The sequence below is a fragment of the Hippoglossus hippoglossus genome, chromosome 7 (assembly GCF_009819705.1).
Source record: "Hippoglossus hippoglossus isolate fHipHip1 chromosome 7, fHipHip1.pri, whole genome shotgun sequence".
Classification (NCBI taxonomy): Eukaryota; Metazoa; Chordata; class Actinopteri; order Pleuronectiformes; family Pleuronectidae; genus Hippoglossus; species Hippoglossus hippoglossus.
Window position 1 is genome coordinate 9,048,035 of NC_047157.1, and position 22,376 is coordinate 9,070,410.

At 40.8% G+C, this 22,376-nt stretch overlaps 3 protein-coding genes across 5 annotated transcripts in view; 1 reads left to right on the plus strand and 2 right to left on the minus strand.

Moving 5' to 3' along the window:
- nphp4 (nephronophthisis 4) overlaps window positions 1-8,003 on the minus strand; it is a 159,743-nt gene extending 151,740 nt beyond the window's left edge. The window contains exons 1-2 of one of the 2 annotated variants that reach the window (XM_034590207.1): window positions 7,731-8,003; window positions 6,286-6,429 (exon numbers count right to left, since the gene is read on the minus strand). In XM_034590207.1, the coding sequence (XP_034446098.1) occupies window positions 6,286-6,429; window positions 7,731-7,907 (321 nt within the window). In that variant the 5' untranslated portion in view covers window positions 7,908-8,003. The remainder of the gene's footprint in view (window positions 1-6,285; window positions 6,430-7,730) is intronic. The other variant, XM_034590208.1, reaches the window with a different exon arrangement.
- Window positions 8,004-10,249: 2,246 nt separating this feature from the next.
- dffb (DNA fragmentation factor, beta polypeptide (caspase-activated DNase)) lies at window positions 10,250-16,236 on the plus strand. The gene is made up of 7 exons (XM_034590209.1): window positions 10,250-10,431; window positions 12,097-12,223; window positions 12,392-12,577; window positions 13,657-13,736; window positions 13,828-14,001; window positions 14,488-14,588; window positions 15,184-16,236. Exons 1-7 carry the CDS (start codon window positions 10,309-10,311, stop codon window positions 15,431-15,433), a joined length of 1,041 nt encoding a protein of 346 aa, XP_034446100.1. The 5' UTR covers window positions 10,250-10,308; the 3' UTR covers window positions 15,434-16,236.
- c7h1orf174 (chromosome 7 C1orf174 homolog) lies at window positions 15,671-22,141 on the minus strand. 2 transcript variants are annotated; one of them, XM_034590212.1, is made up of 4 exons: window positions 21,942-22,141; window positions 19,767-19,838; window positions 18,794-19,180; window positions 15,671-17,251 (listed from the first exon to the last, which is right to left on the minus strand). In XM_034590212.1, the coding sequence occupies exons 2-4, from the start codon at window positions 19,836-19,838 to the stop codon at window positions 17,111-17,113; spliced, it is 600 nt and encodes a 199-aa protein (XP_034446103.1). In that variant the 5' UTR covers window positions 21,942-22,141; the 3' UTR covers window positions 15,671-17,110. The 2 variants fall into 2 exon arrangements, with proteins under 2 accessions (XP_034446103.1, XP_034446102.1); XM_034590211.1 differs by lacking the exon at window positions 21,942-22,141 and adding an exon at window positions 21,763-21,935.
- Between the last annotated feature and the right edge of the window lie 235 nt (window positions 22,142-22,376).

The window sequence follows — 22,376 nt, forward strand, 5'->3', positions numbered from 1 at the left end:
AGGTGGGTTGGGGGGGTACAATTTTCACTGCACCCCTGTAACTCAGGGGAGAACCCCCCCCTCCTCTGACATTATTTGGATATCAAACAGCAATTTGCAACTCATAAACACCGGCATAAATGCGAGTGCATCCGGCCAAATCCAATAAGAAAAGCTGGTGCAGCTCTCGCGGCACGACACAGACAGGGCCAGGCCCACTTTATCATCCTGATAGGATATGATGTGGTTTATATTATTACCCTGGATGGATAATGGGATTTGGATGCTTATTGGGAAACCAAGTGGGTTTGAATACAGGCTATGACTATAATGGCGGATCAAAGTAAAGCCATACACTCTGAGAGATTGTTCGATCAAAATAACATCAAGCGGAGGAAAAGGAGAGAAAGCAGATGGTGACAGAACTGGAAATCGGAATGTGCCATAGCTGTGACTCATTGGTGTCGCTGTAAAAGAGACTTATGCAACACTCTGCATTTAACAGCCAGCCACAGCTCAGGTTATTCTTCCCATTAAAAAAAAAAAGAGTTTTCTCAAAACATCTTGTACAACAGCTGATACTGTGAGCAGATCAGGCATCTTCTGACATTGGAAGCTACAGAGGAGTTCGGCAGTGCTCTGATGTGATCATAAAGCAGTGGGTGACTGGCCTCCACCCACCGTGTGCAGAGACCTTCAGATGCCTGATTGAGAGAGAACACAGACATCCAGCTGTTCTGTTAAAAAACACCAAAATGATTTGGAAGACGTGGTAAACTCGATGCTGGCAGTCGGGTTTTCAAGTCATAAGACCACATCGGGAAACGTTTTGCAGTTCACAACCGATTAGAACCGAGACTGTCGACCGGAGGATCGATGTTAAAGTCATGTAATGGCAGGAATGCCTCCTGAAGTGTTCAGTCCTGAGCAAATGAATGCCAAGACCCTGCTGTCAAAGGACTGCCTTTCTGTTTGTTTCTATTTGATCCCGGCCTCTGGCTTCTGATTATCATCCAGGAGAAAACAGAGTCTGAATGAAGGACAGCTGCCAAATGAAGAAAATTACATAGACAAAAGGGCAGAAAGACCCTGGCTTTTTTTATTTTCTATCCTCCAGAATGAAATCCACCTCTAACTCAGAGGAAAGAGACATGGTAACACATCAGTTTACTGTTTGGCTGCGACCTTAATTGACTTTGTGCCCTTGTTTCTTTTCTCCCAAGGACCACAGGGGCTTACTAGTTGATTAATACAGTACAGCATCATTCATCACTGAGGCTTTATTGAGCTGGGTATCAGACTGCAATATTCCCAACTGAAATGTGTCCAGTGCATTTTCCAAAACTTTATTATAGCCTGGTGTTGAATTTCTGATCAGGCTCATAACTTTGTGGCCTAAATCTCTGACCAGACAATTCCTGAAATCGATAAAAGCTCTGTCAGTTTAAGATGTAAGCGTTTTATTGAAGCAAACTTCTAATGTGCAAGCTTGTGTTTTTTCGACAATCTGAGAGCTTTGGCATCTTTTGCTTATTGAAAAGAGGGTTTGTGAAAAAAGTACACGTTTACATTTCTGAAAGGAACACATCAGATAGTATTGTTACAAAATCGCAGTCATATTTGTTTCTGCATTGGTTTGCTAGATCAGAAAAGATGCGTTGAGTGTATTGCGTGTGCCACACGTTTGCCCAGTTAGATCTCATCTCCACACATCTGCATAGAAAAGCTCTGGACCGCACAGTGAGTCTGTTTGATGTTCAGCTTTACTAACTGTACAAGAAACAAGTCAGGAGAGACACACGAGACCAGAGGGTGCTTCACTAAGCAAAAGAAATCCTTTCAAGATGAATGGATACAATAAAGATAATCTGACTTGTGGCTCATTTCAATATCAGTGTTGTATATTTGTCTTTTGTGACACAAGACCTCTGTTGCTGCGACATTCTCTTTTGATTTTCCAGAAGTAAAAAGAAATTTCATCATCAAAGCACATCTTTCAAAGAGTACATCACATATTTTGACATCAAAAAAATCTTTGTTCCCTTTGTCTAATGATGATTATAGAGGAGAAAAGAATCAAAGAACAATGGTCGGGAAAACTAGAGAAAAGATCAAAAAAAGTAAAAGTATAGTGAGACTGAAGATTTTGCCACCACATTTAAATGTTACTGCAGGGCAACTTCATCCACAGCGACTAACGTGATGAAGAACATTACAATTCAAATCCCAAGTCAAGCAACAAGCTAGTCTTTACTGTTGTTTGTTCAGGGAAGCTCAGCCTTAGCAGAAATGATATAACCACTTGCAAGAATTGGTGTTAAATTACAAGAAATATCAGTGAGGACATGTAATTGCACCAAATCTTCCTGCAAACCTTAAAGGGCAGAGGTCCTAATGGTTTCCTGTGTTTCATTATAACGTAGCCAACAAACACTGCTCTCAGCAATGCAATCCTGAGCAGAGGTCTCATACAAACAATAACACAGCTCGCAATAAGCAGGTTAACTCCCGTGTGATTTTTGTCAGAATACAACCTTCTACAAAGACGCATTAACGGCTGCTTCTTAATATTATCTTCTTGCACATTCATTTGTCAGTTGCTTTTTCAATTGTTTGATAAAAATTTTAAGCTATAAGCGTATTATGTACGATGCCTGTCAAAAATTAGGGCAATGTGATGTCTTCAAACTGTTTAAGCTGACCGACAGTCCAAAAGCATAAGCTCATTTAAGTGAAATTATGAATCAAATAACTAAATAGTTATCAGTCAATTTCCTGTCCTTTTAAGTAGGAGGTTGCTGGTTGATCATGTTAGAGCGGCAGTAGTGACTAAATATTAAAAGTGAATGTGAACATTGAAAAACCTAATTTGCACATAGACACAACTTATATCACTTTATAATATGTCAAAAAATTTGAGTAGCTGTCCCATTTCTTTTTTTCTCTAATGAACCATGCATTGTGTATAGCTTTGAGGGTTGTAGGGGGGCTCAAGCTAATCCCAGCTAGCATCGGGCGAGGTGGGGTACACCCTGGGACCGTCAAACACACATAGACCAACAGCCCTTCACATTCACACTTATAAATTCAATTTACAGTCCCCAATGAACCAATCTGCAAGTTTTTGGAGTGTGGGAGGAAGCTGGAGTACCTGGAGAAAATCCACAGGGAGAACATGCAAACCCCACACAGAAGGTCAAGGGGATTTGAACCGAGAACCTTCTTGCTGTGTAGTGACAGAGCTAACCACCGCACCCCTGTGCTGCCCCTCTACTGACTAACTAATTAAATCATAATAAAAATGTAATCGAACTCAATTTTTTTAACTGTCATACACTGGGTCCAAAAGCTCCACAGCCCGATTCTCAAAATCTCTAGCACAGTAATTATTACTGAGACTGACCTTTAATCCACCAGCAGTACACACTGGGCTCAGCCTACAATAAAACTGAAGACAGTGTGTGGTGTAAAATGGATGAATGATAATGTTTTGATTAGGATGCCTGACTCGGCCTCAGTGAGCTGCAGTGTAACTTAGTTCAAAGCAGAATGTGGCTGTGACCAAAGGCTCCACACGACTCAGTTGTGATGTTTAAGGTGATTAATGAATGCAGTTAAACCAAATGGTCCATTTCAGATTCACTGGGCTTCTCACAGGTTATGTGCATCTGCTGCGAACAAGCTGCCACTGGTTCTTAGCAGGGCTTGAACCTGTTGATTGTTAAAGTTTAAAACCTGCAAGGATGGCAGCGGCAGCGGCAGCGACAGCGAGCTGTTTGTTATTGTTCACTTGTTAAAACACTAATGACTTACAACTGTGAACACATTAACAGAGGCTGAATTATAAGAATGGAACCCATTAAATGTTAAATTCCCATACCAACATCATGCTGGTTGGTTAAAAATCAATTACAGCTTTTCAATTATATGTGTTCAGTGGGTGTGTGAAATCTGAGAAAGCAGAGATGAAATAGAAAATACATAACAAGTCTCCACACTGTGACACTGAATATCATGATTGGTCGACAGATGCATGAACAAGATGCTGTCATGGTTTTATCTGGTCCAAAATCTACAGAAACAGAAAGCCAAGTTTACAGTTACAAAATGACATACTAATGGCCGTACACAACCTTGACTAAGCCATGCTTCCATTTATTTGAGCTGCAACACCACAACTAAAGCCCCTTTTCCACTGATCCAAAAATGCTCTAACACCTGCTTACAGTACATCTGGCTTTTGTCTGCAATGGGAATTGATGCAACCGGCATTGACTACCGGGTCAAATGATCGGCAGTGACGGAAACGTGACACCAGGGTGAGCGTTTATTTAGCTAGACAATGAGGAGAGAACTCCTCAGTTTTCAGGGTGTTCGTCATGAACATGTCATGTTGAACATTACGCATCAGGGAAAGAAACAGAGAGGCAGACTCTTCTACTGGCAATGGGAAAGAGTCTATTGCCTTTTTTAAAGGGTTTACCCACTTATTAAAAAAAACTGCATATACCAGCTAATGTTGATGTAGTAGTTCAACCAGACCAAATCATACTGCCATTTCATTTATATATGGAACCAAGGGAGACACAGTCACTTTCAGTCATGCAGAGTTCAAACTGTATGGACTTTGGTATGCAAAGTAAAACTAGGGAAACCTCCAGAGAAGTAGGGAAGCTGTTTGACTATGGTGAGTGCAAGGACAGTGAAAGAAGTTGATGAGAGAAATGTTTGATAAAGCACAGTCTTATTCCCCAGGAGCCATGCTACCAGTTCCAAGTTCATGTTTACTTTTGGCCAGACCGGGGGTATAGACATTTTGCAGGCAGCTTTTGGTCTGACTGTGCTACTGGGACTGAGCGCACACAGACTGAATGATGTTTGTCTGACCCTCTTGTTAGTTTTGTTGCACCTGTTAGGGTTCCAGCAGTTACGTCTTACAAGTAACGTCACATAGCTCAGGCACATCGCTCCATCTACCTTTAACCTGAGCAGAGGTCTGATGGGTCAAGTAAGTGAAACTTGTGGGTGTGAACTGCCTTTACGAAATCATTTTTTCACTGTTAGTTTCTTCGTATGAGCGATCATGTACGACATGAACGAATCATTTTCTTTCGAAGTCCGAGGAGTTTTGGGGAAACTGTGGTGACTCAGCTGTGATAATCATCACAAACTGCAACTTTGATTTGATTCCGGCCTCTGTGGACCTTTGCAGAATGTAATTTCCCCTGTTGTGTCAAACTCTGTTTTCCCATTGATGTGTTTTTTAAATTCGCCACTGTGAGAGGTTTTTCTATACAATTTGCACCATGACAGCTCTCCGCTTAATATACTGGAACGTATTAGTTTCATTGTGGGCAGTGTTGCAAATCAGTGAGCAGGACTCCTTCATGGCTGTCTGGTTATTTTATCTATTGTAAACCTCCTGATCCTGCATCCGGCTGATACTACTGAATGAAATTACATATGTCATAATAGAGGAATTTGACCCTTATTGCCCTGCCCCCAGTGGGGCTGTTTGCTTTTGATGACAGATCACAGTCAACTAAATCTGATCAAAACATACTGAGACAGTCCAGATGAAGGAGAGGGGAGGGGGGGGGGGGGGTTGATTGTTAAACTTAATATAAATAATACCATTGGATTTTATCACACTGACACCTTCATCGAAAACACATCTAATACTGCTGAATACCAATCTGATATCACATCTTTAAAGTATACTGGTTTCATCTGGATAAAACTGAAATTTTGTTTTCTTCTTTGCAGCACCAAATCAGCAGGTTTTGTCACTAGCAAGTACTGTTTTCAGAGCAGTAAAGGAGAAGTGTCAAATGTCAGTAATTTGGCAATAGTTCACACGGAAAGTTCCACAAGTAAAACAGCGATGTGAACCATAGACTTCAGTTTTGAGGTGGCACTAGTGTTGCTAATTAAAACATGAGCAATCTCTTAAAGCATTTGAAAGATCCAGCTGGTAAAGTACATTATATGAGTGTTTTTTTCTTTTAAACGCACTGGTACCGGGGTCTGTACTCGTACTGTACATCCCCATCATCTCTGCTCATTTAGCTGTGAGTGGTGGAGCTACAGAGTTGGTTTTAATTAAATAACGACTTTACTAAATTAATGTAATCTTTGCTTGAATGGACACTGACTTTACTTTCTAATTATCAACCCACTGCTTATTTAGTCAACATTAGAGGAGTTTAATACAGAGTCTCCATACCTAATGCTGTAAATCACAGCAGTGTGCCATTTAAAATAAATAGCCTGTTTTCAGTGGGATGTCTGTCACAGTAAGGCTACCTCATTGAAGGAGATCTTGCTGTTTTTCATCTTCTGGGTTGGACTCTTCCATGTCCTCCCAAAGAAGTGCTGGTGGTTTTGATCAAACAGGGTCGCCCGCAGCTGGTAGGTCAGGTCTTGTTCCGTCTCTGGCATCTCTAGTGACTAAAAGGGGAAGAAATCAATATAGAGAATATTAGAACCTGCAATTTATGTATGTTTTGAATTTAGTCTTTAACTCCATCAATCAGGTTATGTTTCCTCCCCCTGTCTGTTTGTTTGTTGGTTTGTTTGTATGCAAGATTACACAAAAACAACTCCTCGGAATACCACGGAACTTGGTGGGAGGATGCAGTGTGGGTCAGGGACAAACTCAGTAAAACGTTGTCGGAATCTGGATCAGAGGGTGGATCCAGGAAAAAAAATGCAGTTTGATTGAATTTGTATATTGGGCCTTGGCGGAGGAATGTGCTCTACTAAATGCCATTCTGGTTTGTTTTAGGGTGTGGTTTTCATATAAGCCACAACTGGTTTCTTTCATTGATGTATTTTGTATCTATGGTGAGTGAAATCAACTTAACATTAATAATAATAGATAAGTCACAGGTGCAGTCCCAAAAGCCTGTACATTACCAACCTCCCAACAAATATCCTGAAATAAGTTAATGACAAGATCTTTCAAAGTCCAAACACACAACTCTGCATACAGTACATCTATTAACCCTTTCTGCAAAGTCTAATTTATTTTATGTTTATTTGGAGACAGGTGTCAGTGGGTGTCACACATGTTGGGATTAACTGTGATGGATGATCTCTCAGCTGAATTTAAAGGTTCAGTCTGTAAGATTTCGATGAAAGGGATCTATTGGCAGAAATGGAATATAAAATCATCAGTGTTGTTTTTACTTGTGTGTTTCATCTAAATTGTATGAATTGTTGTTTTCTTTACCGTAGAATGAGCCCTTAATATTTAAATACTTTATATTTACATCAGGAGCGGGTCCTCTCTATGGAGGCCACCATGTTTTTTACAGTAGCCCAAACTGGACAAACTAAACATCTTTTGAGTTTTTATGACAACTGAAGGTTACCACAGGTTATCTTTCATGTTTGGAAGAGGAGGGTGAGGTGAGGGGTATTCAGCTGCAGCATGTAACCTCACCACTAGATGTCACTACATTCTACACACTGACCCTTTAACAGAGGAACCATAACATGCTCACACTCGTATTTTGCACGAGTCAACTCCCATTTGACGTTTGATAAAATGTGGAGTGAGTTAAACTGTAAGAACCTGTTGTACGGAGTTCTGCCCGATCTCTTCAGACACACAGTGACGTATCATGAAGTATCTGGGCGAGGGCTTGACTACGTGACAACTTCCAACCCGCACCAAATGTTTGTGTGTTTACCCATCACTGAATGTGCATCACAGCGAGCGTTCAGCGGTGTGTGTGAGCTGTCACCTGCGGGGGCTGAGCTGCAGTGAGCCGGCTGAGGCTGAGCTGGAAGCCGTGGGACTGGGCGAGGTGGCTCTCCGCAGCCAGGCGGACCGTGTGGCTGGACGGAGGAACCAGGCGGCTTCTCTCGAACACTTCTCTCCAGCCGTCCGCCATGGTGGACGTGTCTTCGGTTTGAACCATTCTCTCTGGCGGATTAAAAACATCCGCCAAGCATTGTCCCGCCGAGTTGTTTTAGAGAATATTGTCTTTTTCAACCGTCTAGATTTTCAAACCAGCGGGCGCCATATTGAAATCAGACGCTACTATTCCCGTGCAGAGGGGTTTCTCGAGAAAAACAGTAGTTTCATTCGGAGTATTTAACAGTAAAAAACAATATTAACAGTGGTATTTGAGTATCTGAGGAATTTAATCATCCAAAGAATTAATTTACTCTATGAATAAATATGTGAACAGTATTTCACAAAGGTCGTCTTTAACCCTCTAAACCTTTCATTTGGTATATCCCATCGTGCTGCATCAGTTGCTATGGTAATGGTCACGTTTCCTCCACAGTGATGCTCCTCCATAAAACAGGACAAGATAATAACTTGTATTCTATTTTTATATGGTGTATTCATGACATTTATGTTGTGAAACAAGATATTAGAGTCTAAGAGGAAACATTATATCATCCTAGGTGTCATCCACTGATTCTCCTGCTCTCATCCTCATCTTTTAACTATACTTTAACACAAACAGTTTTCTGTCAGGGCCAGAGACAGAACTATTAACTATAATATAAATAGTACTATAAACTATTTTGTTTGCAATCAGTCCCATTAGACTATATCATTTGCTTTCATACAGGCCACACATGCACTGGGGCATAGACAGATAAGATAAGATAAAAATAAAAGTGTATTGATCCCACACCGTGGAATTTCCCTTGTTACAGCAGCAGACAAGTCAGAATGGGATAGACAAGAGAATAAAAACATAAAAGAAGTAAACAATAAAATAAATACAGAATATGTACATAATATACAAACTTCACTACAATATTGTTCGTAAGGCAAAAAGTATTTCAGTAAAGTGCAGTGGTACAGGATGATTGCAGAGTGTAAAAGCATAAGGTGATACTGAAATAAGCAAAATAAGGATATACGATACAGATTTTACAATTTTTTGTTAAAAATATGATATGATATGCTACATGATATAGCTATGATAAACAGGTAGTGTGCAGAGGATACTGATTAGCAAAATAGTGTCAAAAATAGTTAAGAATAGTGCAAGTCCTAAGTAGATTGTGATGAGGAAAAAAAAAGCCAGTATTTATTGAATGTGATGGATTCTGTTGTAGAGTCTGACATCAGTGGGAATAAAGGACCTGCGGCAGCGTTCCTTCTCACACTGTGGGTGCAGCAGGCTGCTGCTGCCAAAAGAGCTGCTCAGGGCCTCCACAGTGTCGTGTAGGGGGTGAGAGGTGTTGTCCATGATGGAGTTCAACTTCGCCCACATCCTCCTCTCAACCACTTCCTCAGTGAAATCCAGAGGGCAGTCCAGGACCGAGCTGGCTCTGCTAATCTGCTAGTTCAGTCTTTTTCTGTCCCTCTCAGTGCATCCACACTCCCAGCATACAACGGCGTAAAACACAGCGGAAGCCACCACAGTGTCATAAAAAGTCCTTAACAGTGTCCTGCACAGTCCTCGACTCTGGCCTCTCCTGTAAAGGTCTGTGTTGGTGGAGCAGTCCAGTTTGTTGTTGAAGTGAACACCCAGGTATCTATAACCCCCACGATCTCAATGTCCAAGCCCTGGATGTTCAGGTGGTGATTGACTTCCAGCGAAAGTCAATCACCATCTTCTTTGTCTTGGTGGCGTTGATGTGAAGTTGATTATGTTCACACCAGTCAGCAAAGTCAGTTATGACTCCTGTGTTGCAAACTACCACATCACACACACAGTCACAAAGCCTCACATACTACGGTCTGTTAGTGAGGCAGTCGATGGTCATTGCAGCCAGGTGACAGTTCACTCCAGCTCCTTCCAGCTTTCCCCTGAGCAGTGATGGCTGAATTCCAATCCCAAAACAACTCCTCAGTCCAGCTACTTTGTTTCAAATATTTACTGCAACTTTCTTCCTGTAATACAAAAATACACAAACAATATGTTAAGTAATCCACTCGAAGACCGTGGATTTGAATATGAGCACGGTCGAAGATATCTTCATCAACAACAAATCAAGCTTGTCAGTAAATAATTTTATAAGTATTTTACAAATATTTTACAAATGGCTCCAACATACTTGAAACTCATAGCTGGAAAGAAACCGTAAACCACACATATTTATGGTGAAGCATGAGTTTTCTCTCGTAGCTTTGACCATAAAATTATATGTTGTGTTTCGGCATAATATAATGCAGAAAGTTCAAGCTGTGCAAAAACACATCTGAATACTGTCTCCATCTCTGTCCACATCAACAGCAATCTAACCAATAGATGAAGACAGCCACTAGAGGGCAGTAGCCCACTACCGCTGCATGTGTTCCGTGTGAAGAGGAAGAGAGAGAGGAAGCGGTAGGTACAAAAAGTGACTGACATGTTTGGGTTCTTCAGGAAAAGTAAACCGGTGAAAATACGGAGTTTTAGTGAAAACACAAAGTATGGAGTTGCAGCCAAGGATCTGAAGGAGTTAATGAAAAAAGCCTGCACGACATTACAGGTGAGTCCGTTCGTTTTTAACACCCGCACCGCCCGTTCCTGCTCGGTGGAGATAAGGAGAACAATCCCAAACAACAGGAAACCGGAGTTGTTTGGTTCAGTCTCCACAGAGGGACTCAACATGTTGACAGTGACTGAACATAGGAGTTTATCCGCTGCTCGATAAACACAGACCGGGTTTGTGTTGGTCCAGTTCGGGGGTCCAGTGTGAAGCTTCTCCAAACGGAGGGATCAGAGGATCTTCTGTTATCTGCTCGGTAGAGACGACGTGGATCCACTGCAGACATGTTCACATGCTCCTGACACGTCACAGTCCTCTGCACACACGATGAGACTCAACTTTACTAACACACACTACAGGAGCAGGTCAGAGAGGAAGGAAGAGAGTACAACAGAGGAGGAACACACACACACACACACAGGAATACATATACATATATATACACAAACACACATACATACATACATATACTCAAGTTTACTAACACACACTACAGCAGCACAGGAGCAGGTCAAAGAGGCAGGAAGAGAGTACAACAGAGGAGGAACACACACACACACACACAGGAATACATATACATACACACACACACACATACATATACTCAACTTTACTAACACACACTACAGCAGCACAGGAGCAGGTCAAAGAGGCAGGAAGAGAGTACAACAGAGGAGATACACATATACACACACACACACACACACACACAGAGGAATACATATACATACATATACACATATACATATATACATACATACATATATACACACACACACACTTATAATATACATAAGGACACACATTCATACACACTTGTATACATACACACACACACACACAGATGTTCATATATACACACACACACACACACACACACATACATACATACATGTATACACACACAGACATATATGCATATATATACGAATACAAACACGCACATACATATACAATTGACCAAAATTATAAACCATAGATCAGTGTGCATACATGTACTCACAATGTGCAGTTTTCTAAATTCCAGATCAAGTGATAAAACACACATTTACAGCAAAGATCAATTTAAATAAATTGGACCTTTCACATCAAACGTTGCACATGATGATAAAACAAAAGTCCAACATACATTGATAAGTAGCTTATGCATCGTGGAAAGGAGAGTGAGGAGGTGTAACACATGACCGACCTGCCTCAGATCAAATGTTTTGCTGTTATCAAGTGTTTGTCATAGTGACTTTGTTCAATGTGTGCTGGAGGCCAGACACTGTGTGCTTGTCCAATCTCTTTTGAATTAATGAGATAAATAAATCAATTTAATCAGAGGAGACTGCATCACAGGCAACAATTCATCTAAAAAAACAAAACAAGATATGCAGGTCATCACTGTCGTCACATGCACAGATTGTATGTAAAAAGAATCCCACAAGTAGTCAGAAGTTCTCATAAGAATATAGTTGACTGATGTTGAGTGCTTCCCCACATCTGGACAGGCTTGTGTCACATGTTTTCTGTAAATAGATACACGTGGGCATTACAGTATTCAAAGTGGTCTTTAAATATATGTATAATACTGGATGTATAAGTTGAAAAGGGAATCGTTATATAAACTGAAATAGCGTCACTCATTGTTATTGTTTGATTATCATGTCTTCCACGTTCCAGGTGCCACTGGTCGGTGCTCACGTTTGTTTGTATTCTGATGGGACAGAAGTGACGGAGGAGTTTTTCCCGACTCTACCGGACCACACTGAACTTGTTCTTCTTTCCAGAGAGCAGACGTGGAGCGGGGGTAGGTGAAACATCACAGCGCTCTCAGACACATAAAAAAAAATAATAAAAAAAAAAATCAAGACAAATTCTTCAACTGTGTTCTGCAGACCAGACAAACTGTAGCTTTAGAGCCAGGATGATAGTGTTGCTTCTTAAACCTTATAACCCCCGTGCTTTTTGATTTCAGTTGTGTGTGACATCGGCCATTTGCTGAACACAGACCGACACGCAGATGGCCTCATCAAAGCAGCAAAGGACCTGCTGTCTGACGAGCAGTCTCCCAAGAGACGTAAAATCCTGACCGACCTGCTGCAGAACCTGGAGGACAGATCTGAGCTGGAGAGCAGAGAGGAGGATGAAGAGTGGTTCAAAGGTAAGTGATCCCTGCTGCTCAAATACGGCGGCATGTTTCTGCCACAGTGACAAAACAGTATTCACTCAGTTTTAATAACAAGAACACTTGGCAGTTCAAATTGTCCACTTTTACCAGCAGATTCTGAACAAATGACAACATTGTCAGAAAGTTTTAGACCCAGATGCATTACCTCCCCGAGTTGTTGCCATGTGTAGTTATATTTATACAGTGCAAAATTAGATTTCTAAAGGAAGATTCACCGAACACAAGTGCACAGTAGAACCAGATTACATTGCGGCCATCTCACCAATGTAATTTGGAATGCAATGGTTTCCTCTGTAGGTATAAAAGCTATTTAAAGTTAAACAAAAATTGTAGTAATAATATGTGGTACAAGCAGACATTAGGGTTATTGCATGCAACTGAATGAAATGACACATATTGGATAAACTTTCACATACTGATAATAGATAAATATAGAAGCTCATGAAAACTAACATTTATGCTCCAAAAGATAGTTTTCATTATGTTGTTTATGAAAACTATTATGGAAATGAGGAAGTGCAGAAATGTGACTAAGCATTTTCATTTAATTATTTTATTTTAAATGATCTTTTATTTAACCTGGAAGGTCCCATTGAGATATAATATCTCATCTAGCAGGGAGTATCTTAGCTACTTGAACAGAATGTCAACAGACTGGATAAGTCTAAAGAGTAAAAAAAAAAACTTGATAGTCATCACGTTGGCCATATTTTCTTCTGTTAAATTTTTTCATGACACTGATCGACTCCCAGTTATTATCTGATCTTGTCAGTCTGCCAGTAGAGTCTAAAGGTGTACGACAGTATTCTGTGACACGACCAGTTACTCCTCTGTAGCTACTGGAATCGTCCATGATTCATGTTATCACATGTACCCCTGAGTGTGTTGGTAACATTATTGTTAAGTAATTTATTTTGTATATTTGACCTCCAAATAATTTTCTAATTAGTACAATATAAAGGAAGGTGAAGCAACTAATGAAACCATGGGAAATGGTTCAATATAAATTTGTCTGCACTTGAGCTTGTTGATAAGTTGGGTTTCATTTTCAGGTGTCGACACTCGATTCAAGACAAAGTCGGCCTACATGAAATTTAACTGTGGAAGCAGGATACGAGGTTACATGAAGGAGGTAGGACTACGAACAATGAATCCTCCTCCAGCAGTGCTCTGGCATAACATCTAACAGCTTGTTTTGGGGGGTTTTCGGTCTCTGTCCTCAGGTGGATGATGCCACCAAAACCATTCAGAAAGCCCAAGTCAAGGCTGAGTTATTGAAAGCATCAACATGTCTGGCAGAAAAGCTGAAAGCAGCGAGATACAACGGCTGTTACTTTGACAGGACTGGAAAGGAGCCAGATCGCCTCTGCACTCGGGAAGGGTGGTTTACCTGCCAGGTAAGAGAGGAATAAAAACAGTTTATCAGACCTGGATGAACATACAATCAACAGGAACATGTGACCAAACACCCAAAGGATTTAGAAAAATCTTTTAAATTCCCACTCCTGTTGCTTAAAACCCCCAGAAACTCTTCTTTGTTCCTCAAAAAATTACACCTTCCTTCATCATTTTGTGACTGGGATCTCTGAATATGCTGATATGGCACCGCCCCTGCTCCTCGTCCCCCCACCCTCACAGCACAACAGGATTGGTTCCTTAAGTTTGTGACATCACAAACTGGTTGTTTGAATCCGTTTTTTTTGGACTGGCATCTGTTTACAGCAGTGTTACGGTGGAAATACTCAGCCTTAGTGTTGCCTGCTTATTTAGCTTAAAATATGTCTTATCGTATAAAATGCACAATGTTGACATGCATAAAAACTTGATTTTCACTGGAGGGGGGCGTAAAAATTATTTACATGTTCTGCTCTCTGTGTCCTCAGGGATCGTTTGACCAGGACGTGTGTCCGTCTCTCCACTCCATCAATCCCTACGGCAGCCGAGAGAGCAGGATCATATTCAGCACGTGGAATCTGGACCACAGGTTGGACACTTTGAGCTCAGTGTAAAGGGCCAAGCTTCCTGCTGGCTGTGGCTGCTGTTTAAGAACATTTAGGATCTCTGCCTTTTTCTACCTGCCTGTTATTAACAGTCAGTCTATGCCAACTTAATCACATTTCTGTGGAGTGAAATTTGAGCTGCAAACATCCACATAGTAGCTGGCAGCTGGACAACTGAAGTCAATTTTAATTCAGTCACATTATGCGCACACAATATATTATCTTATATGTTAAGTATTAAAGTCTAAATGCACTCATAGCCAAGGTTTTCCTTAACTAAAGTAAAACAATATCTAATTCCTCTTGATTGCATAGGAGAAATTTCTTATAGAATGGAATTAAATGCATTTGACAATTTCTGACAATCTTTTATGTTTGTGTTATATTTGTACGGACAATTGATTTTAGGTATTACAATGTGCTTTTAAATGTGTATTTCATGATGTGCGCAATGACTTAATGTTTAAACTAATCACTGCTCTAATAACACATAAAGCAGCCATGATAGTTAATGACTCCTATCAGTACGTAAGCTGCTTTATGGACACACTTAACATTCCTCCTTCGTCTTGTGCCCAGGATAGAGAAGAAGAGGACGATCATTCCCTCTCTGCTGGAAGCTCTCCAAAATCACAAGACCGCCGACGTCAACCTGACCTACTTCTACCGCCTGCTGTTCACCAGGGAAAACCTGAAGCTGGTTCACATCGTGTGCCACAAGAAAGGAGCTCACAACCTGCGGTGTGACGCCAAGGAGATTCATAGAGGCGCCAGAAACTCAGACAAGGGAAATCAGAGGGCCAAAGGCAGGAAGAGGCGCCTAATGTAAAATACATTGCAAAAGTTGTTTATAATTCATGTTGATGAGCTGTGATGACAGTGTTTATCATTACACTGATAAAGTCTGTGAATAATTATCTCAGGTCCATGTAGCAAGGTGACAACAACCACATGGTGACTTTACCTTTTTTTACCTCATTATCATAATAATCTTCTTTCTGAACCAGTGCACCCTGCAGAGCTCTAACACAGACTGACAGAGGTGAGTTAGACACGAGGAATAATTCCACTTCACTTGAAATCATGAAAAACATTTATTTGATCTTTGTGTTGGCACAATGCATGAACTGATTACAATGACAGCTCACTGTACAATAGAGTGCTGATTTTCTGTCTGAACCCTGTTTTATGTGTCTGAACCCGACCCGACCTCGATGTTATACCTGATTACAGACATATGCCGTGTTAAAGAATCAAGATGACAGCCCAGCCAACATGAACCGACCCGACCCAAACATAATTTTTGTCAGAACCCGTCGGTGGATCCACACTCTACTGTACAAGGCATTCGCTAAGTCAAAAAGGTTGCATAGATGAATATGAAAAGCATTTTTGCATAAATAGGGCTGTAAAAATATATATACATTTTCTTGGGCAGTCAGAACAATCAGCTATATACAAAATTTATAAACAGACAACTCTTTACTGTAAACCTCTAATTTAAAGGACTACATGGCATTTTCAAGGTGCAGTTTCAGTTATGATACAAAACTGATGACTTTGTATCAGAAACCTCAAACATTTTAAATCATGTTTTTCTTTTAAACATTTCATACGTAATTTTGTTATTTATACAAATATGAACCAAACAGAAACCATGTCAGTTTAAATTATTAGCTGCATTGACTGATACAATTGTCTTAATAAGCTGCCACAAATTACTGAGCACATGAAGATGAATTAAGGACGATCATGAGACACTTGGTGACCAATGAGTTTTCTGCAGAAAACTACTCATGTAACATTCAATGTCAAAAGTGAATATATGATATTAAATGATGTAATTTTGAAACTGTACTTTTACGTGTGTTCCTTATTTCCTCATCACATTCATACAGTGTGAAATCAGCATGATATCTTTTCCTGTGACTTTTGCATTTGTTATTTTATACCTTGTCATTTGTAGATTCGTGAGTAAAAGTTGGTCTTTTTAAGTCAGCACTGTATTTTGTTTCTCAAAGTTAATCTAAAACAAAATGGTCTTAAATTACATTGTGCGGACAGATTTATATAAATAAAACGCTGTCAATACACCCTCCAGGTAAAGTCCCGATACAACTGAACCAGGGGTGGTGGGAGCCCAAATTGAGCAATAAGTGGAACAAGTGCTACTCTGTTGTGCTGTTTATTGTGCTGACAATTAAATGTTAAGGAATCAGCCCAAATGTTCTGGTTAGAAAACAACTTGGCATTTCTTGTGCATGTGGACGGACATTTCCAAATTTACCATCAAGTGCCCTGAAACTGTTGGAGTCAGAATTACCAGTGAACACTGGTTGTGTGATGTTTAACTTTTTGAGCTGCTACGCATCACTATAGCACATGGTGATGGAAGTAGGCTGGGGCTGAATCCTCCCATATTAAGTGTCATTTGGCGTCTTTTTCGTAAGTGCTGAGAGGTTTAATGTCCCTCGTCAGACATCACTTCATTCAGTCAGCAGTGCCGTTACTCATCACTAAATGCTTCCTCTGTCTTCCTGCTGCAGTCCACCTCCTCTTCATCACTGTCCTCTCGGGCGTAGTAATGTCGCCTCCTGTGCTTCCTCTGGACGGAGGCAGAAGTGGCTGACGATACTTCAGGAAAGTCCTGTAGAAAAAGGTCAATTTTGGAGTTAATTCAGTATAATAATAAAAAAAAAAACACATCAAACTTCAGATTTAATGCAGAGGAGATAGTCCACATTAAAATACGTAATGAATCAAATTAACATTTCAAGTATAGGTATAATTAAACAAAAATACTATATTCATCGACAGCATGAATGTAGTTAAATATAGTATACGTCCTTTCTTCAGCTTCGCCAAGGAGATTATCTTTTCATTGCCGTTTGTCTGTTTTTCTGTCTGTCAGCAGAATACCCCAAAACTACTAAACTTAGTGGAACGGTGGGGTATGAGCCAAAGAAGAACCCAATAACTTTTAGTCCAGATTGGATCAAAAGGGCCGATCCAGGATATTTTCCCACTTTTTTTTTACATTGCAAGATAGTGCATTATCCTTGGTGGAGAGATACATTCTCTGCATGTCCTTCTACTTCACAGCATAGTTTGGTCCCTGAATTAGGGAATCTCTTTTATTACTGCTACAGAAGGAGTTAAGTTAAACTGATATTTTTTTCCTCTTTTAACTGAAGAAAGCTAAAGTAAATACATCCTCCCAGAAGTACAGAACTGAACTGTGCATACACGCCAGCCCCGTTGAAAACATTCTACATTAGGCCATGTGTCTTATTTTGAACACAAATGAGATCAGAGATATTTTAATTCATTCATGTATTCATGCACTTTCAATTATAAAAAAAAAAAAATGTATTGACTTTATTCTAAGGTGTACCAAATGCAGATCATAACAAATCCAACCAGTGTTGGCTTTGGCTTTTATAAAAAAGTTAAATGCCAGTTTACTGATGCATTACATGGTCTTCAATTCTGCACTACTAGTGCAGTGCCCGTTCTAAACATGTTTGGCCTGTGGCCTTGCTTGTTCCAGTTTCTTTTCTGAAACTGTAAGTGACCTGCAGTAACTGAGCTGCTGCAGGACTCAGTCCACAGAATCCTGAAGCTGCACCACCACTGCTGCACAAAGTTAGTCCCAGCAGCCACTGGTCACCTGTTTGATTTAAAAACGTTTAATATTGAATGTATACGTGTCCTAACCGCACAAAATGTCTTCCACATTCAGACAAATAGACAGAGATTACTGGAATTATTCAATAGATTAGAAGATAACCACATGTGTTTTGTAGTTTTTTTGCAAAGGTGATTTCAGCTCATCTTGAAATTTACAGTGCTTCTTAAAATGTGCCTAAAAGTGTTAATACAACAGCAGTTGACAAAATAATCTCACGGTCATCTTATACACTGGTTCTGGAGCTTTTGGTCATATCACACAGACCTCGTCATCTGACTGAGCATCAGCTAATACCTGAATGTCAGCGAAGCATGTGTGGTAACAAAATTAAATCAAACTGTAGAAGATTTACTACAGATGTGAGTGCTAGTTTGTATCTTTGTCGCAGACACTTCTACACTGGTCGTCAGTGGGAACGGCTTCTAGTAAAACCGATTTCAAGCAACAACCATTTCAGCTGCAGGCTGTCCCAGTCACTGAGGTAAACAAATGCCTCACCTGTACAATATCCAGGTTTCCAAAGAACTGCTCTACAGGCAGAATCTGGTTGCTGTCGTCATCTGGGAAGATGTCTTTGTCAGTTTCTTCATAATCCATCTCCTCGTGCTCCTGTTTCTCCTGGGCGCTGTTCAGTCTGCAGCTTTCCACATCCAGCCCCGTCTTCAGCTCATTCTCTTTGCCCTCCTGTCCCTCCTGATGCTCAGCGTCACCTCCTGGTGACGCTGAGCATCTCCTCCTGCCAGGGGACTGGTGGCACTCACAGCTGATGCTAGAGTGACTACTCAGGGTGCCGACTGCTTTGCTGTGACCACTGACAGAGGAACTGCTCGCTGTTGCAGAGTGTGTCTTTGAGCTTTTCCTACATCTCCTCCTGGTAGCAGATACCTGTGACATAAAGATAGGATGAGGCCATGTACTCTACTCTCGTCATTTTCAGACATGAGTGTCCTGAAAATTGGGTCTGGACATTTTCTGGAGTTTGTCTTTCACATATGAATAAGGCAGCAGGAGGTCTTCCAGGTCCAACTTCTTCACAACAACAGGAAAATGTCCAAAATGCTAAGGCGAGTAGAACATATTTGTATTCTTTTTTTGTTTGTTTTGTGTCCATCTCGTGTTGGAAACATAAACACGCCCACTGGCTCATTGTGAATTTTTACATTTTACTAGGAGGCTGGCAGGTAAAGTTCTGAAAATGTTTTCCCAAACAACTGACTTGGACATTTGTGTTCTCACATACAGCCCCTAGCAGTTGCTAAGTATAGCGAGTTAGAATGATCCAATTCAGGAAAAGACATCAGACATTGACTATTATTATTATTATTATTATTATTATTATACACACTTTAAAGAAAGACGTAATTTAACTTGAGATATTCTAATTAAGAAACTGCAGCACATGACTGCTGTCTTCACATGCTCTTTGTTAAGGCTGTTCACTCCTGTATAGATGGAACTATGTGACACAAACCTTCCCACGGCTTTTGACCTCAGAGCTGCTCTTCCTCTTTCTGGACTTCAAGCTGCCATGTTGACCCGGCATCTGCAAAACAACATAATGTGGTTTGTTTTAATCCAAAGAAGCAATGCTTATATCAAACACTTTATGAAAACAACTGTATATAATGAAGGGAGGCATTTAGATTAGTGAGGCATTTAGATTGACTGATATCACTTTCCACACAGGCCTGTAAAAGAGAGCGTGCACATCCATTTACTGCACATTTGGTTCTGTGACCCAGCTTTAAGAGCATCAACATGTTGGAAGTATTTTACTGCAGCGTACCAACTCCGGCAAACACATGAACACGGCCTGTGTACACATGGAGAGTATGAGTACTTCCAAGTGGCTGCCTCAGATAATCATAGTCATGTAGTTTGAGTTAAGCATACTATTGATGTCATGCATGGCTATAGTCAGCCGTGATGCTCCCAGGAAAATAAAGTGAAGAGATGAAGGGACATATAAATCTTCACTTTTTTTTAAAAAGCAGAGAGAAATACGTGTCGGATAAAGATGAATCAGTGATTTATTGCTGCCTAAAGTCATGGCGGCTCAGTGAGCGACGTGCTGTGGAGCATGACTGAACACATGGACGCTCGCATGCAAACCTTGATCATAAAATTCCCCATCAAGGGGTGTTGATGATAAGGCTTCCCTATCAGCAAGATGATCATTTTGTTTCCTTCTAAAAGCAAGTGTTTTTAACGACTGTTTTTCCAATATGTTTGATGATTTTAATTCCCATTTAGACAAACTCCTGCAGAACACTGCAGCGTATGGCTCTGGATCAGGAGGAAAGACCCCAACTGGGCCCCACACTCTGATCAGCCTTCATTAGCCGAGGATGTCTTGTGATTAAAAGGCCAAAACACCACATGATATGAAGGAGCCCAGCTGACGATAGGTCCCTGACATACGCTGGTGCACTCATATCCGCAGGTGATCCCTGATATCTGCTGGTGGTTGGAAACTTTACATCAAGCTAGTAAGGAAGACCTTCAAACACACAAGGGATATTCACCATCTTGTCCTCTGTTCTACACAATACATAAATATAATGACCGAGCACTGTGCAGACACAGTGAGGAGGATTTACACATTATTGATCTACCTCAGATTTGTAGAATGTGTTGAGTTTAAAAACCACAACCTTCACTCAGGAGCAACAGTTAGTCTTTAAACTTAACAGAAATAATAATGTGACCTTTATCGTGATAATTATCAATGTCGACTGATATGAACACTTGTGTCTTGTTATCATTTTGGGTCATATCCTCCACACCTGAACCTGTCAACCAGTCAGCCTCAGTCTCTCCAGCCAGAAACAACAGCTTATTTTGCCTTGGACACAAACTTTAAATGGCCACACTGAATATATTACTATTATTAATGATAATGACAACAACAATAATGCATTGAATCCCATCTCGGAATTTTTTCTCTGCCAACAACGCCCTTACAATCTGCTTACCAAACTCCTTCCACAAATAGGCAATTTTACGTCACTTTACTCATTAGCCATAACTCAAAACCTCCATTAACCACTGAACTTTATTCCCTTTACACGTCTCAGTAACCCCTCTCAGGCATTCTCCTGTTGAGCCGAATTGAAGTTAATAAAATAAAGTTCGAACTTAATTTGTTAAGAGAATATCATATGTAGCGCAAGGTTGCCGAGCGTTTAGAAATCAAAATTCCCTACAACGTTTCGTCACATACGCCATGGCGGCAAGAGGCGTATGAAGGATAAACAAGTAGGAGTCACGTGGAGCGAGAATTAGCCTCCAAGTGCGTGTGTGGCTACACCGACGCTAAGCTGTTATCTCCCAGGAGCTAGCTAAACTGTCCGATAATCAACTCACACAGGTCAACTAAATACAAGCTAAGAAGGCCAACGAGAGAGCAACAAGCTAACAGCAACTCCTGATTAGCAGGGTCTCAGTTAGCTCGGCTAAACACTCACCTCGTGCATCGTCCGCCGGGGTTTCCTTCGGGTTTTCTACCAACTCGATATTAAAGGCTCCAGCTCCTCGTTCGGTATTAGTTGAGATTAGCAGCGGTGTTTAGCTAACGCTACACGGCCGTGTGGCGCAGCTACCTCTGCGCCGTGTGTGTGTGTGTGCGTCAGTGGAGCCGCCTCACTGTTTCGTGTTTCCTGCTGCTGAGGTTCAGTTGGGGGTCAGTTCGTTCCCACTCCTCCGCACCTTAAACACTGGATTGAGGTCCTGTCCCAGTTCCTGTCCCAGTTCCTCTCCCTGGGCTCTCACCATGGACTGTGTATGAAGAAGACCCTAACCCTAAATAAGAGGAGCCCTTTGCTGGGAGTGCTTCCTCCAAACGAGAAGCCACAGGGGGTAGACAATCTCCCCCTAGGAATTAGGGCACCACTCACTACGTCATCAGCAGCCTACCCACATTATTACAGTGACAAACAATATCAACTACACTGTGTATTTGATATTGGTTGTCACTGTAATAATGTTGGTTGTTAACAGTTGTTAGTTGATATCCCACAACTGCAGGACAGACAGGACAGATAGATCTATTGATCAATACACAGTCAGTCAGTATGTTTAC